The sequence below is a fragment of the Bos grunniens genome, chromosome 7 (assembly GCF_055505025.1).
Source record: "Bos grunniens cultivar Pamir isolate PY7600 chromosome 7, Bosgru_T2T1.0, whole genome shotgun sequence".
Taxonomy (NCBI): Eukaryota; Metazoa; Chordata; class Mammalia; order Artiodactyla; family Bovidae; genus Bos; species Bos grunniens.
Genome location: NC_141171.1, coordinates 6997113 through 7009492, shown reverse-complemented (window position 1 = coordinate 7009492; position 12380 = coordinate 6997113). Strand labels below are relative to the sequence as shown.

The window sequence follows — 12380 nt, the reverse complement described above, 5'->3', positions numbered from 1 at the left end:
CTTTTTTGCCAAGCTGAGCACTCCACTGTGAGCTCCCTCCCTCACCTATCAGGAGATCCTGCTTCAGACCCCGCTCTCAACCAGGGCTGAGCCTCAGTTCCCTCATCTGTAAAGTGGACAGTGTCATGGTCTCCACCTTACGGGATGGCTCTGAAAAGTCCTGAGGGCACATCCCTGACTTGCTGCTAAGGCCTCTGTCATTATCTGATTCATTACCATTAGCACTGTTAACTTGTCTCCCAAGAGCAAAGCTCACCTCTTGTTTTACATCTTGTCTAACAGGGACAGGTCATCCAAGTTACCAGCTTTGAGCTGTAAAGTATTTGCTCCATTATGCCCCAAGTTTCCATCGGTTGCTCCCACCCAGGTCAGGTGGGATCCTTAAGCTCAGTCCCACCTTGTATCAGCCTCCTGCTCAGAGAGTCATTATTTTTCCTTGTTTCTAAAGATCTTGATGAGGCGGCAGGTAGAGAATCAGCTTCTCCACTACCATCTCCCCCGCCGTACAGAGACACACGATACCTCGGCTCTTTCTAATAACAGCTTCTGTTGTTGAGTCACCCAGTTGTGTCCAACTCTGTGACCCCATGGACTGTAGTACGCCAGGCTTCCCTGTCCTTCACCATCTCCTGGAGTTTGCTCAGACTCACGTCCACTGAGTTGGTGATGCCATCCAGCCACCTCATCTGTTCCCCTCTGCCTTCGGTCTTTCCCAGCATCAGTGTCTTTCCCAATAACAGCTCTAGTGAGATGTGATTCACACACATAGCATTCACCCAGCGCAGAGTGCAGCGTTGTGCAACCATCACCAGTTTGGGAACATTTTTATCACCTGCTACCCATTAGCAGTCACTCCCCATTTCTCAGCCCCCAGCAACCACTGATCTGCTTTCTGTCTCTATGGATTTGCCTGTCCTGAACGTTTCATATAAATAGAATCATACACTGTGTGACCTGCATCTGGCTTCTTTCGCTCAGCATAAAGTTTTGGGGATCAGTCATGCGCTTCATGCCGTTTTACAGCTGGGTAATATCCCACTGTGTGAATGGACCGCGTCTTTTCTGCGTTCACCTGCTGATGGATGTTTGGGTTGTCTCCACCTTTTGGATACTTGCCTGTCTGCTCTGCAAGCCTGCTGAGTTTGTTCCTCTCCCAGGACATTTCCCCTGCTGTTCTCTCTCCTGCCAGCCTCTCCTGCATGTGGATTTGCATGGCATCAGTCTCCTCATGGACCATAATGAGCTCCGGCAGGACAAGAACAGAATCTCTTTGGTCTTCTTTACCAGCATCTAGCGTGGAGAAGGAAATGGCAACCCACTCCAGTGTTCTTGCCTGGAGAATCCCAGGGACTCGGGAGCCTGGTGGGCTGCCGTCTATGGGGTCACACAGAGTCAGACACGACTGAAGTGACTTAGCAGCAGCAGCATGGTGCCCACAGGTCGGGCTCGCCAGTGTCTGTGGAATGAACGAATGAATGAATTGATAGAATGGAGGCATTGGAGCACAAACGTGAGACCATGAAGCCACGTGAAGCCCAGAGTTGACAGAGCCTAGTTGACAGGGCTTCCCCAGCCCTGACGTCCACAGCCCAGAGTGTCCCAGGGCTGAGACTCCCTTGTGGCCACTGCTACCAGAGAGCCACGCCACACGGGGTCCACTGAATGTCACACCAGCTGAGGGCTCCAGCGAGGATTGCAGATCCTAGAGTAAGGGGCTGACTTAAGGGGGTGGACAGGGGTTTTAGAGCCCCCCAGCCCTACTGTGTCCCTGCTGGTCCCCTTCTGGAATGTTCCTCCGAGGACCACGTGTCTATTCACAGGTTCAAAGACTGGTCACCAAGAGGTGGGGGTGATTCTGTTGTGACAGCCTCAGGGGAGGACTTGGCCTGTGAAAGAACACATCCCCCACGCAGTCAGCATCATCAGAGTGGCGCCCTTTATGGTGGGGCCTCAGGAAGGTGGCCTGGAGACTGAAAAACCTCATGTTTCTAGAGACTGAGCTTCATGTAAATGAGGTCCCTGATGGTCAGACTTTCTGTGATAAAGGTCTGTTGGTCGATTCTGTCCCTCCACAACAGCATTGCTCTCCTCCTCAAGGCTGGGAGCCCATCCATCGGGCCGGGGAAGGCATAGAGGATCCGAGAGGTGAAGTGGGGAGGCCAAGCTTGCCTCTCCCCCAGCCAGGAACAAAGGCATCAGCTTAAATCACAGTGAAGAGTCCCCGTGTTCCTCTTAATTGAACGCCATGCTGCATGCTGCAAGGTTGTCTCACCTTATCATCACGTGGCTCAGGAGGGCTGTCCCTGTGCCCACTTCACAGATGCAGAAACTGAAAGGGAGTCTGACTCACGCAAAGCCACACAGTGGGTGAGTGAGTGAGAAACCGAGCTCCACGCGTCTCCTATTTGAGCACAGTGGACTCATGAGCTCAGGACCAGTACCCCCAACTCCCGTCACAACCCCTGGTGCGAGGGGTCAGCAGGGGGCTGGGGGCAATCCAACTGGAGCCTTCAATTGGCGGTGGGGGTTGGGGGAGGCAGCTATCTAGACCAGCTGTACCAGGGCGATAGGTCCGCAGGGAGGCCCCAGCTTAGCCGCAGCGATCTGGGCCGTTTCTGTCTGAGAAGGTCAGAGGAAGTGGTTTTGCCGGGGAGGGGTGAGGTAGCCAGCATACATGTGGGGCTAGCTGATCCGTTAGGCCGGGTTCCCACCCTCGGGGCCCACAGTGTGTGTAGGATGCCCGTCAAAATGTCTTAGTTCTGTTTTTGTTTTAATCAGAAAAAAAAATGGGTACAATAATAATGAACATATAAAATGTATCCAGCCTGGCCTGCATTGGTCTTGATGTCAATGCGGTCATAAAGTAGAATGTTAAATGGGTGCTTTGTTTGTTTGCTTACGGAGGAAGTCGTAATGTAGCCCTGCTTATGCAGTGCGGCCTTTGCCCCTTCAGGCTCAGCCCTGCTGCCTCAGGCCCTTTGCTTCTGCTGTTCTCACCCCACCCTCACCCAGAGCATTCTTCCCATGCAACAACCCCCAAGTCAAGTTGACTCCAACCTGCCCCTCCCTAGCCCTTCCTCCAGATCAGTTTGGCCTCCTCTGGGGGTTCTTGCAACACCAGTTCCCCCTTCCTAATAGGCTGTCCACTTTAAAACGACGACATGAATCACTTCTCACTCCTCTTCGTTGCTTGCCAGGTTATCAATGCTGGGAGGGCAGGGCCTATATGCCTGTCTTGGGGTCACCTCTGTGTCTCCTGAGGATCTAGCACACAATAGGTGTTCAGTAAAGACCTGTCAAGGTCTGGGCTTCCCTGGCAGCTGGTGGATAGGAATCTGCCTGCCAGTGCAAGGGACACGGGTTCGATCCCTGGTCTGGGAAGATCCCATATGCTGAGAACCCGCTAGGCCCGAGAGCTACAACTACTGAGCCTACACACTGAAGCTGTGGAAGCCTGCGCGCCCTGGAGCCCATGCTCTGCAACAAGAAAAACAGAAATGAAGAGCAGCCCCAGCTCACCGCAACTAGAGAAAACCCACCTGCAGCAACGAAGACCCAACCAAAAAAAAACGTAAAAAAAGGAAAAAGACTTGTCAAGGTCTGGATGGAGGAAGGGTGTCCATCCGCCTGCACACAGCAGCTCGGCTGGCCTGCAGATGGGGCCGAGGGTGGGGGTGGGGGCCAGTTGGCGTCCTAGTCCCCGCCCAGGGCTCACCTACTTAAGGAAACAGGAACCACTTGGGGCAGAGTGCCCCGCCCTGCTGACGTGCAGACCCTAAACCGAAACCCAAGGCTCCTGTAGTTGCGGAGGCAGAGCCAGAGTGAGGGCCTTGGGCCCCACAGGGGTCTCCCAGGTACGTGCCTATTTCTGTGCCCACCCCATGCTGGGTGAGACTGGGGCCCCAAGAGCTTCAGCCTCATCTCCACCCTTGAGGAGATAACACATGGGAACCAGGCTGGACCAGAAGGAGAGCCAGGGCTGGCGGGGTCCAGAGAGGCAGGAAGAACCTTCTGGGGGCACTGGTAGGTGACCATTGGAAAATAGAGCTGGAATTTGGAAAAGAGCATCCCTGACAGGGGCACAGCTGGGGCAGACACATGGAGAGGAGAGAGCGAGCTTGGTCAATGTGGAGCAGAGCAAGGATGTAGGTGATGAGGATGTGGGTGATGAGGAGGTGGGGGAGGCTCCGAGGCTGTGGTCAGGAGCTTAAAACTTAGTATGACTTCACTCATCACCCTGCACCCTCCCCTGTGCCACCCTCTCAGTGCCAGGTGATGCTGGGGACCCAGAAAAATCCAAAAGAACCTAGCCCTGGACCTGATCCCCAAGAGCCCCTAATATGGGAGAGACAGAACCAGACACAGATGTTCCACGAGGCAAGGCTAAGGCAGAGGCGGGAATGATAGGAAAGATGGAAGACAGAGATGGATGCCAGGGCTTTGTCCTGGAGAAGAGGCAAGAAAGCTGCCTGGAGGAGGGATATTCTTGCTGGGTCTTGAAGGATAAGTAAGAGTTCTCCCAGGTAGCAAAAAGAACAAGCCTGTGAATATTTCCTCATTCTGCGTCACTACTGGATTCATGAATATTCATTATATGAGTACATGCTGACCTCTGTGCTAACTGTACCTTCTCAGGCAATTACCATCATTAGCCCCAAATGGCAGATGACAATTCAGGCACAGGGAGGTTAAGTGAGATGCTCAAGATCACACAGCAGCCAAGTGGGAGAGCTGCGGTCTGAACCCAGTTTGTCTGGCTCTGATTGGGCTCAGTTGATTTATCACCCTGCTTTATTAAACATTTCTTAATAGATTTCTTTAATTTCACTCACTACAGTTTCTTTGGGTTCTTCCCCAGAGGGTGTGCTTAGCATCTGTCTTCTGGCAAGAGAAAGTCAATATTGGCTGGGTTGATAAACACACCCTCCCTGTAGAAACAGCTTGGTAACAAAGACCTTCTGAGATATTGAAAAATCAGACCAATGGGGAACGGGGGAGGGTTGAGCTCTGGTGTGGGCACAGAATTAAGGGTAAGAGTGAAGGGTCATGTGTGGACAACCAAGCAGGGCACAACCCTTTGGCTGATTCTTCACTCAATTAATACAATTTTGCGAATTGCTGCTGTTTTCTTTCTGTGTTTTCCAGCTCTGTGTCATTGCCTCATGAAGTCCATTGGTACCTGAGCTTAAAACTGTTGAGAATGTGTGTGAATTAATCATGCATTTGTCAAGTTATAGATATGCCATCTGTAGCCGCCACCCTCGGTGACAACAGTGGCGGCGGCAGCTGTTTGGGGCCACATCTCTGTAGTGTTTAATGAAACCATGGCAACATTTTACGACACCCACTGTGTACCTGCTATTTCATTCATTCACTCATTATTTTGCCATCTCCACATCCCTCCTGGGAAAGTGATAGTTACTAAATTTAACCTTTACATAAATTCGGACTTCTCTGGTGGCTCAGATGGTCAAGAAACTGCCTGCAATGCAGGAGACCTGGGTTTGATCCCTGGGTCGGGTCGCTGCAGTATTCTTGCCTGGAATACTGAATTCCATCCAATTGCTGAATTCCATCCAATTCCATAGACAGAGGAGCTACCATCCATGGAGTCGCAAAGAGTCAGACACGACTGAGTGACACAAGCTCAGTTCTTAAACTTAAATGGTGGTGGTTTAGTCGCTCAGGCGTGTCTAACTCTTTGCAACCCCATGCTCTGTAGCCCACCAGGCTCCTCTGTCCATGGGATTTTTCTCGGCAAGAATACTGGAGTGGGTTGCCATTTCCTTCTCCAGGGGATCTACCCTATCCAGGGATTGAACCCAGGTCTCCCTGCATTGCAGGTGGATTCTTTACCAACTGAGCCACCAGGGAAGCTCTAAACTTAAGTACATGTATGTATAAAAGGGGCTTTCTAATATTTGTAGTAATGGTACACATAATAAGAATAAAACGAAAAGGAAGAATCCTTGGGAGGGGGTTTTGGGGGAATGAGTCAATGAATGAATGTGCTTTAAGTGCCAACACATAGTAGGTGCTCAAGAAACAAGTTGATTTCAATCCTGTTGGCTCTGTCCAACCTGGAGGACTTCTCAAAGGAGGAGGCAGCATGAACTGCATGAATGAAGCGAAGGTGGGAAGTGGACCACACTTGACTCTCTTTCCTCCTTCCCATTGCCAGGTCAGCCCTCACCCCTGGAAGCCATGACTGAGGCCAGAAGGCTGCCCCCACCACTGCCTCCACGACTGGACTGGTTCGTGCAGACGCAGGTGGACCAGCTGACCTGTGAAGGGGTCCCTGAGTGGTTCCACGGTGCCATCTCAAGAGAGTAAGGACACCGCCACACCTTCCACCCTGCCCTTCACCTTCTTTCCTGGTCTACCCCCACCCTAGGCAGGTTTTGACTTTAGGATCCTGGGCTCAGCTGTGCTAAGTGAGTTAAGAGGGTTAAATTCTGTCTCCTCCATGGACTTACTATGCGACCTTGGGCAAGTTACTGGACCTCAGCTCTCTCTATACACATGGCCACCAGAGCAGTCCTGCCCAGGACCTGACAGGCCCCTTCCCCTCACCTCGCTCAGGCTGGGCTGCAACCTCACTGAGTCAGTGATGGTGAAATGCAGGTTCAGAATCTTTCTTTACACAGTGCCCCCCAAACAGCTGCTCTCTGTCCATCAGGGTTTAGCCAGAATGCACTTTCTACATCAGACTGAGCTCCTAGGACACGAACAAATCCACCTAGTCACCCCCAGGGGCTAGCTCTAAATAAACAGCGAAAAGAACCTTTATTGCCACATTCTAAATGCAGGAAGTTGAGGAAACCTTGTGAAAGCCACAGAAAGGAGGAATTGGGCATGGTTTCTAAGTTCTGGGGTGCACAGCAGAAGTATAATATAAGCCATGCACTGTAATTTTATGTCATTTTAGTAGCTTTATTAAAAGAGGTGAACAGAAAGAAGTGGAATTAACGTTAATCATATTTTTTTATTTAAACCAGTATATTCAACATGTAATTAGCCCTAAGTCCTTAAAATCTGGCACGTATTATATGCTTTTAGTATATCTCGATTCCTACCAGCCATATTTCAAGTGCTCGGCAGCCACACGTGGCCAGTGGCCTCTGTAGTAGATGTTAGTTGCCCAGTTGTGTCCGACTCATTGTGACCCCGTGGACTGTAGCCCACCAGGCTCCTCTGTCTGTGGAATTCTCCAGGCAAGAATACTAGAGTGGGTTTCCATTTCCTTTTGCACTGTAGTAGATAGCTCATGTCCAAAATCCCCCTTCTGTCTCCTAGAAGGCTACCTCTCACTAGGTGTGAACCCAAGATAATAGTAATAATAATAGTGAGCACCTTGTGTGTTCCCACCAGCCGGCAGTTCCCATATGCATACCATGTGCATTTCATCTGTCCTCCCATGGGCCCTGGGAGTTAGGGTTTACTTTCCCCTTAAGGAAGCTGAAGGTCAGAAAGGGACTGACCCTCGCCAGGGGTCACACAGCTAATGAAAAACAAATGCGTTTAAAATCAAATGCGTGTGGTGGTCCCATGGCTGAGACTCCGCGCTCCCGATGCAGGAGGCCCAGGTTCAACCTCTGGTCAGGGAATTAGATTCCACAAGCCTCAACTAAAGGGTTCGCAGGTCACAGCAAAGATGGAAGACCCCGTGTGCTGCAACTGAGACCAGCACAGCCAAATAAATAAAATATTTTTAAAAAATTTTTAAATCAAAAGCATTTGAGAGTAGCTCCTGCTTTATTACCTGTGACACCTTGATCTACCCAAAGCTGTCTTTGATTTGCCTTCCAGTTGTTGGGAAGGCAAGCAGGGGCTGTGAGAGATGGTCAAGGTCATCAGAGACTTCCTACCACCTCTGGGAGAACATCCTTGTCTCTGAATATCCCAAGGTCTGAAACAACCGAGAAAAGAAGTGATGTTAAGCTGTTTGTTCACTTAGGAAATGGAAAACCATATGCAAGTGTGATGCATGAAGCAGGACATCCTAAGCTGGTGCCGTGTGACAACCCAGAGGGAAAGGGTGGGGGGGAGGAGGGAGGAGCAGTATTCAGGATGGGGGACACATGTATATCTATGGCCGATTCATGTTGATGTACGGCAAAAACATCACAATACTGTGAAGTAATTATCCTCCAATGGACAGAGGAGCCTGGTGGGCTACAGTCCATGGAGTCGCAAAGAGTCGGACACAACTGAGCAACTAAACCACCACAATTATCCTCCAGTTAAAATAAATAAATAAAAATTTTTTTAAAAAAGAAAAGCACAGACCACTGTGGCTCAGGGGGTGCCACTACTGGGTGATTGGTATACCAGATGTCTGGCCAGTGTGTTTATCCATCTCTTTCCTGTATTTGCCTTCCAGGGATGCTGAAAATTTACTGGAGTCACAGCCCCTGGGATCCTTCCTCATCAGGGTCAGTCACAGTCACGTGGGCTACACACTGTCTTACAAGTAAGGCCTGGGCTAGGGGAGGCAGCAGGGGGACTCTGGGGCCTACTTGGAGGGGGCATGGGTGCTTCACACCACAGCTTCTCAGGGAGCAACACTATGAGGGTCTGGTAGAATCTAACTGAAGAGTGGGCAGCTGCAGGTATGGCTGAAGCCAGCAGACGTGGGCTTGGTGGTAACTGAGACTGTGTGATAACAGGGATTGCGTGAGACCCAAGAGTAGCTATTGCCTTTCCTCTAACTCCCTCTCCCCAGCCATTTACATGGCAACTCCCTGGACTTCCCTGGTGACTCAGTGGTAAAGAATCCGCCTGCCAATGCAAGAGATGCAAGAGACACGGATTCGATCCCTGGTCTGGGAAGATCCCATATGCCATGGAGCAGCTAAGCCCGTGTACCACAGCTATGCTCTAGAGCCCAGGAGCCGCTACTACTGAGCACCATAACTGCTGAAGCCCACGCTCTAGAGCCTGCACTGTGCAATAAGAGAAGCCACTGCAATGAGAAGCCCGGGAACCAAAAGTAGAGAGTTGCCCCTGCTCTCCACAACTAGAGAAAAGCCTGCCCAGTATAGAAGACCCAGCACAGCCAAAAATAAAATTATTAAATAAGTTAACTTAAAAATAAATAAATAAATGGCAACCCTCTGACTTCCTTGGGGACATGTTATGGAAAACCAGGGCAGCTCAGCTCCCTAAGTTTTCAATGCCTGATCCAGCATCTCAGTTAGAGGAGTTAGTAGCAGAGACTACTTTTCAAAAGGATTCCAGGCCAAAGGAATTTTTCTTTTTCCAAAGGAATTTTTTAAATGGTCCTATTACAGAGTTACCCACAGAGGGAAAAGCTCACGCCTTCAGTCACTTAGGCAGCCCAAGGCTGCCAGTTAACATGCTGTGTGGTCTTGGACAAGCTACTCACTCTTTCTGTGCCTCCTTCCAAGTCCTCACCTCTAACATCAAAATGCTAAAGTTAATTCAGAGTCTTGATGTGAGGACTAAATGAGACATAACAAGCACATGCTTGCATTCATGCTAAGTCACTCTAATTGTGTCTGACTCTTTGCAGCCCTATGGACCATAGCCTACCAGGCTCCTCTGTCCATGGAATTTTTTAGACAAGAATACTGGAGTGGGTTTCCATGCCCTCCTCTAGGAGATCTTCCTGACCCAGGGATTGAACCTATGTCTCTAATGTCTCCTGCATTGGCAGGTGGGTTCTTTACCACTAGCGCCACCTGGGAAGCTCAGTAAGCACACAGTGGCCAATCAGTAAATGCATTCATTCATTAATAATGAAACATTTTTGAGTATCTGTACCAATTTTCATTGTCATTTCTATTGATCAATTACCCTTGCCAGGCATGGAGCTAAGCTTTTACCTGCAGTAGATTTTTCCATCTTCACAAGAAGGCCTGAATAGCCTCCCATTATAAAGGGGGAAACTGAGGCACAGTACAGTCACCTGCCAAGTGTCACATGGCTAATGAGTGGAGGAGTGTACAAGGGAATCTAGGCAGCGGGCTGTAGACATGATGCTTCCAGCTCAAGAGCTGGGGGTGGAGTGGGGAGGAGGGGTTGGGTTGGGAACCATATGATGGAGAATGGGATAGCCTAGCTCCAACCGTATCTCCACAGAGCTCAGAACTGCTGCCACCACTTCATGGTGAAACTGTTGGATGATGGGAGCTTCACGATCCCTGGGGAAGAGAGGGTCCATGACTCTCTAGATGCTTTGGTCACCTTCTATCAGCAGCAACCGCTGCGACCACATGGGGACCTGCTGATGCAGTCCTGCCCACAGGTGAGGATTGGGACCCCCCAAGGGCCAAGCCCCCCAAACTCTTGCTCCTGCATGCCCCCTCTGCCTCTTGAGATTCCATCATTCTTGCAGTCCCTGTTCCCCTGGGGCCCCGCCCCTCCTGGTCCTTGTTCCCTGGGTCCCCAGGCTGGTTTTTTTACAGGGATTCACGTACCAGGTATAACCTTGTCTGACCTACCAGAATAGCATATTTCCTTATAAGCCTCAGTGGGTGGGGCCTAGCCCTGAGAAGCTGCTGTGGGAGGGACATATCTCCTTATAAGGATTGATGGGCGTGGCCTAGGCCCCCAGAAGCTGTTGTGGGAGGGGTGTGTCTCCTTATAAGGACTGATGAGTGTGGCCTAGGCCCTCAGAAACTGGCTGTGAGTGTAGCATAATCCTTATAAGGCCCAGAGGACAGAGCCTAGCCCTCAGTCATTGCTGTGGGAAGTTTTGTGGGTGGGACAGGACCCCAGCCCCATCCCTGTCCCCTGCCTTGGGACTGAGCTATAGGTCCCCTCTGCCTTGCAGAGGGATCCAGTAAATGTGGATTATGAAGATCTCTTCCTTTACTCCAACGCACTGGTTGAGGAAGCCTCCAGCTCTGCTCTTGGCTTCAGTGAACATCAGACTCCCTCGTCTTATCCCATAGCCCCACTCAAGGAGGTATGTGACAGAAAGGTGGCATCTCCGATCTGGAAAGTGGGAGGTGGGGTGGCAGGATGCAGGGGCAGAGGTGACCCACAGCTGCCAGAGAAGAGTCTCTAGAATGAAGATTAGATCCTGCTGTTGTTCAAGTCCCTAGGTTGTGTCTAAGGTGGAGCTTGCCGATGACTTGGAGGTGGAGGGTAAGCAGGGAAGAAGGTCATCGTCATGGTTTGAATCCCCATGCCTGCATGCATGCTCAGTCACTTCAGTCATGTCTGACTCTTTGTGACCCTATGGACTGTAGCCCTCCAGGCTCCTCAGTCCATGGGATTCTCCAGGCAAGAATACTGGAGTGGCCGCCCTCTTTGTGGCCCATGAGCTAAGTGCACCTTTTGTGTTTTTGAGTGTTTGAAAGAAATCAAAAGAAAAATAGTATTTCATGACCTGTGAAAATCAGGTGAAACCCACATTTCTGTGTCCATATTTTGGGAACACGGACATGCTGGCTCACTGACTATAATCTCTGGCTGCTTCCCACAATAGCAGAGCTGAGTAATGAAGCACAGACTATTGGACTCGCAAAGCTGAAAACACTGGCTCTCTGAACCTTTATGGGAAAAGTCTGCTGCACGCTGGGGGAGACAGTGAAGCCCTTTACTGAGACAGGAAGGATGGGCCGTGGGATCAGGTTTGGGGGGTTCTCTTGGGATCTTTGTCTATCCCGGGGTGTCTGGGTGGGACCTGGGTCCCAGTTTCTGGGGGAGATTCAGCGCTCTGGTGGGTGGGGTGGCCCCAGGTCTCATCTGTTCTCCGTTTCAGGCCTCTGCAAAGCCAAACCCGCTCCATCGGTCAAAGGAAAGGAAGCTGTCAGCAGGGCTGAAAGGTGCATCCATGGAGGGTCCTCTCGAGGAGGCTCGTCAGAAACTCTGGAGGAATCTCAGGATGCTCCCCAAGACGGGCAGGAAGGTCCAGCAGCAGCTGAAATCCCACCTGGAGACTTTGAGCTCATCGTCAGTGACCGACGGCTCGGAAACTGGGACAGGTGACACAGTCTGGGAAAATAACGTCAACAAGGACCCCTTTGTGGCCACGTCCCTCACAAGCCCCGCACAGCCCCAAGCTCCAAGAAACAGACAGGGCCCCTCCAGGAAAACCTCAAGGTCGGTCAGCTGGAACGAGGCAGCCTCGAAGGTCAAGGACTGGCACCAGACGGTGGTGAGGGTCCTGTCCTTACAGGCGTCCAAACCAGGACCAGCGGACTTGAAAGAACCCCAGGACTCTCTCCCTGAGGAGTACCGCCCCCCGCCACCCTTCGCCCCTGGGTACTGCTAGGTTCGCCCTGGCTCTGGGACCCTCACTGCTGGGAGCTGTTCATGCCTGGGCCTCTTGCTTTCTGCCGTAACCCACTAGCCCTCAGGGACCTGAGAAATGTAATAAAAACATTGCTTGGGTCTGGTCCTATGAT

General features: G+C 51.0%; 1 protein-coding gene across 6 annotated transcripts; it reads left to right on the top strand.

The window, feature by feature from the left end:
* Positions 1-175: 175 nt before the first annotated feature.
* On the top strand, positions 176-12376 carry HSH2D (hematopoietic SH2 domain containing). Of its 6 annotated transcripts, XR_015166538.1 has the most exons (7): positions 3811-4023; positions 6182-6329; positions 8384-8473; positions 10105-10270; positions 10799-10933; positions 11459-11603; positions 11735-12376. XR_015166538.1 is itself a non-coding variant. In XM_086408663.1 (6 exons), the coding sequence occupies exons 2-6, from the start codon at positions 6205-6207 to the stop codon at positions 12245-12247; spliced, it is 1029 nt and encodes a 342-aa protein (XP_086264789.1). In that variant the 5' UTR covers positions 176-2367; positions 6182-6204; the 3' UTR covers positions 12248-12376. The 6 variants fall into 6 exon arrangements, 5 of the variants coding, with proteins under 5 accessions (XP_086264789.1, XP_086264790.1, XP_086264788.1 ...); XM_086408663.1 differs by lacking the exons at positions 3811-4023; positions 11459-11603 and adding an exon at positions 176-2367; XM_086408664.1 differs by lacking the exons at positions 3811-4023; positions 11459-11603 and adding an exon at positions 1298-2367 and having other exon boundaries at positions 8384-8435.
* Positions 12377-12380: the final 4 nt, after the last annotated feature.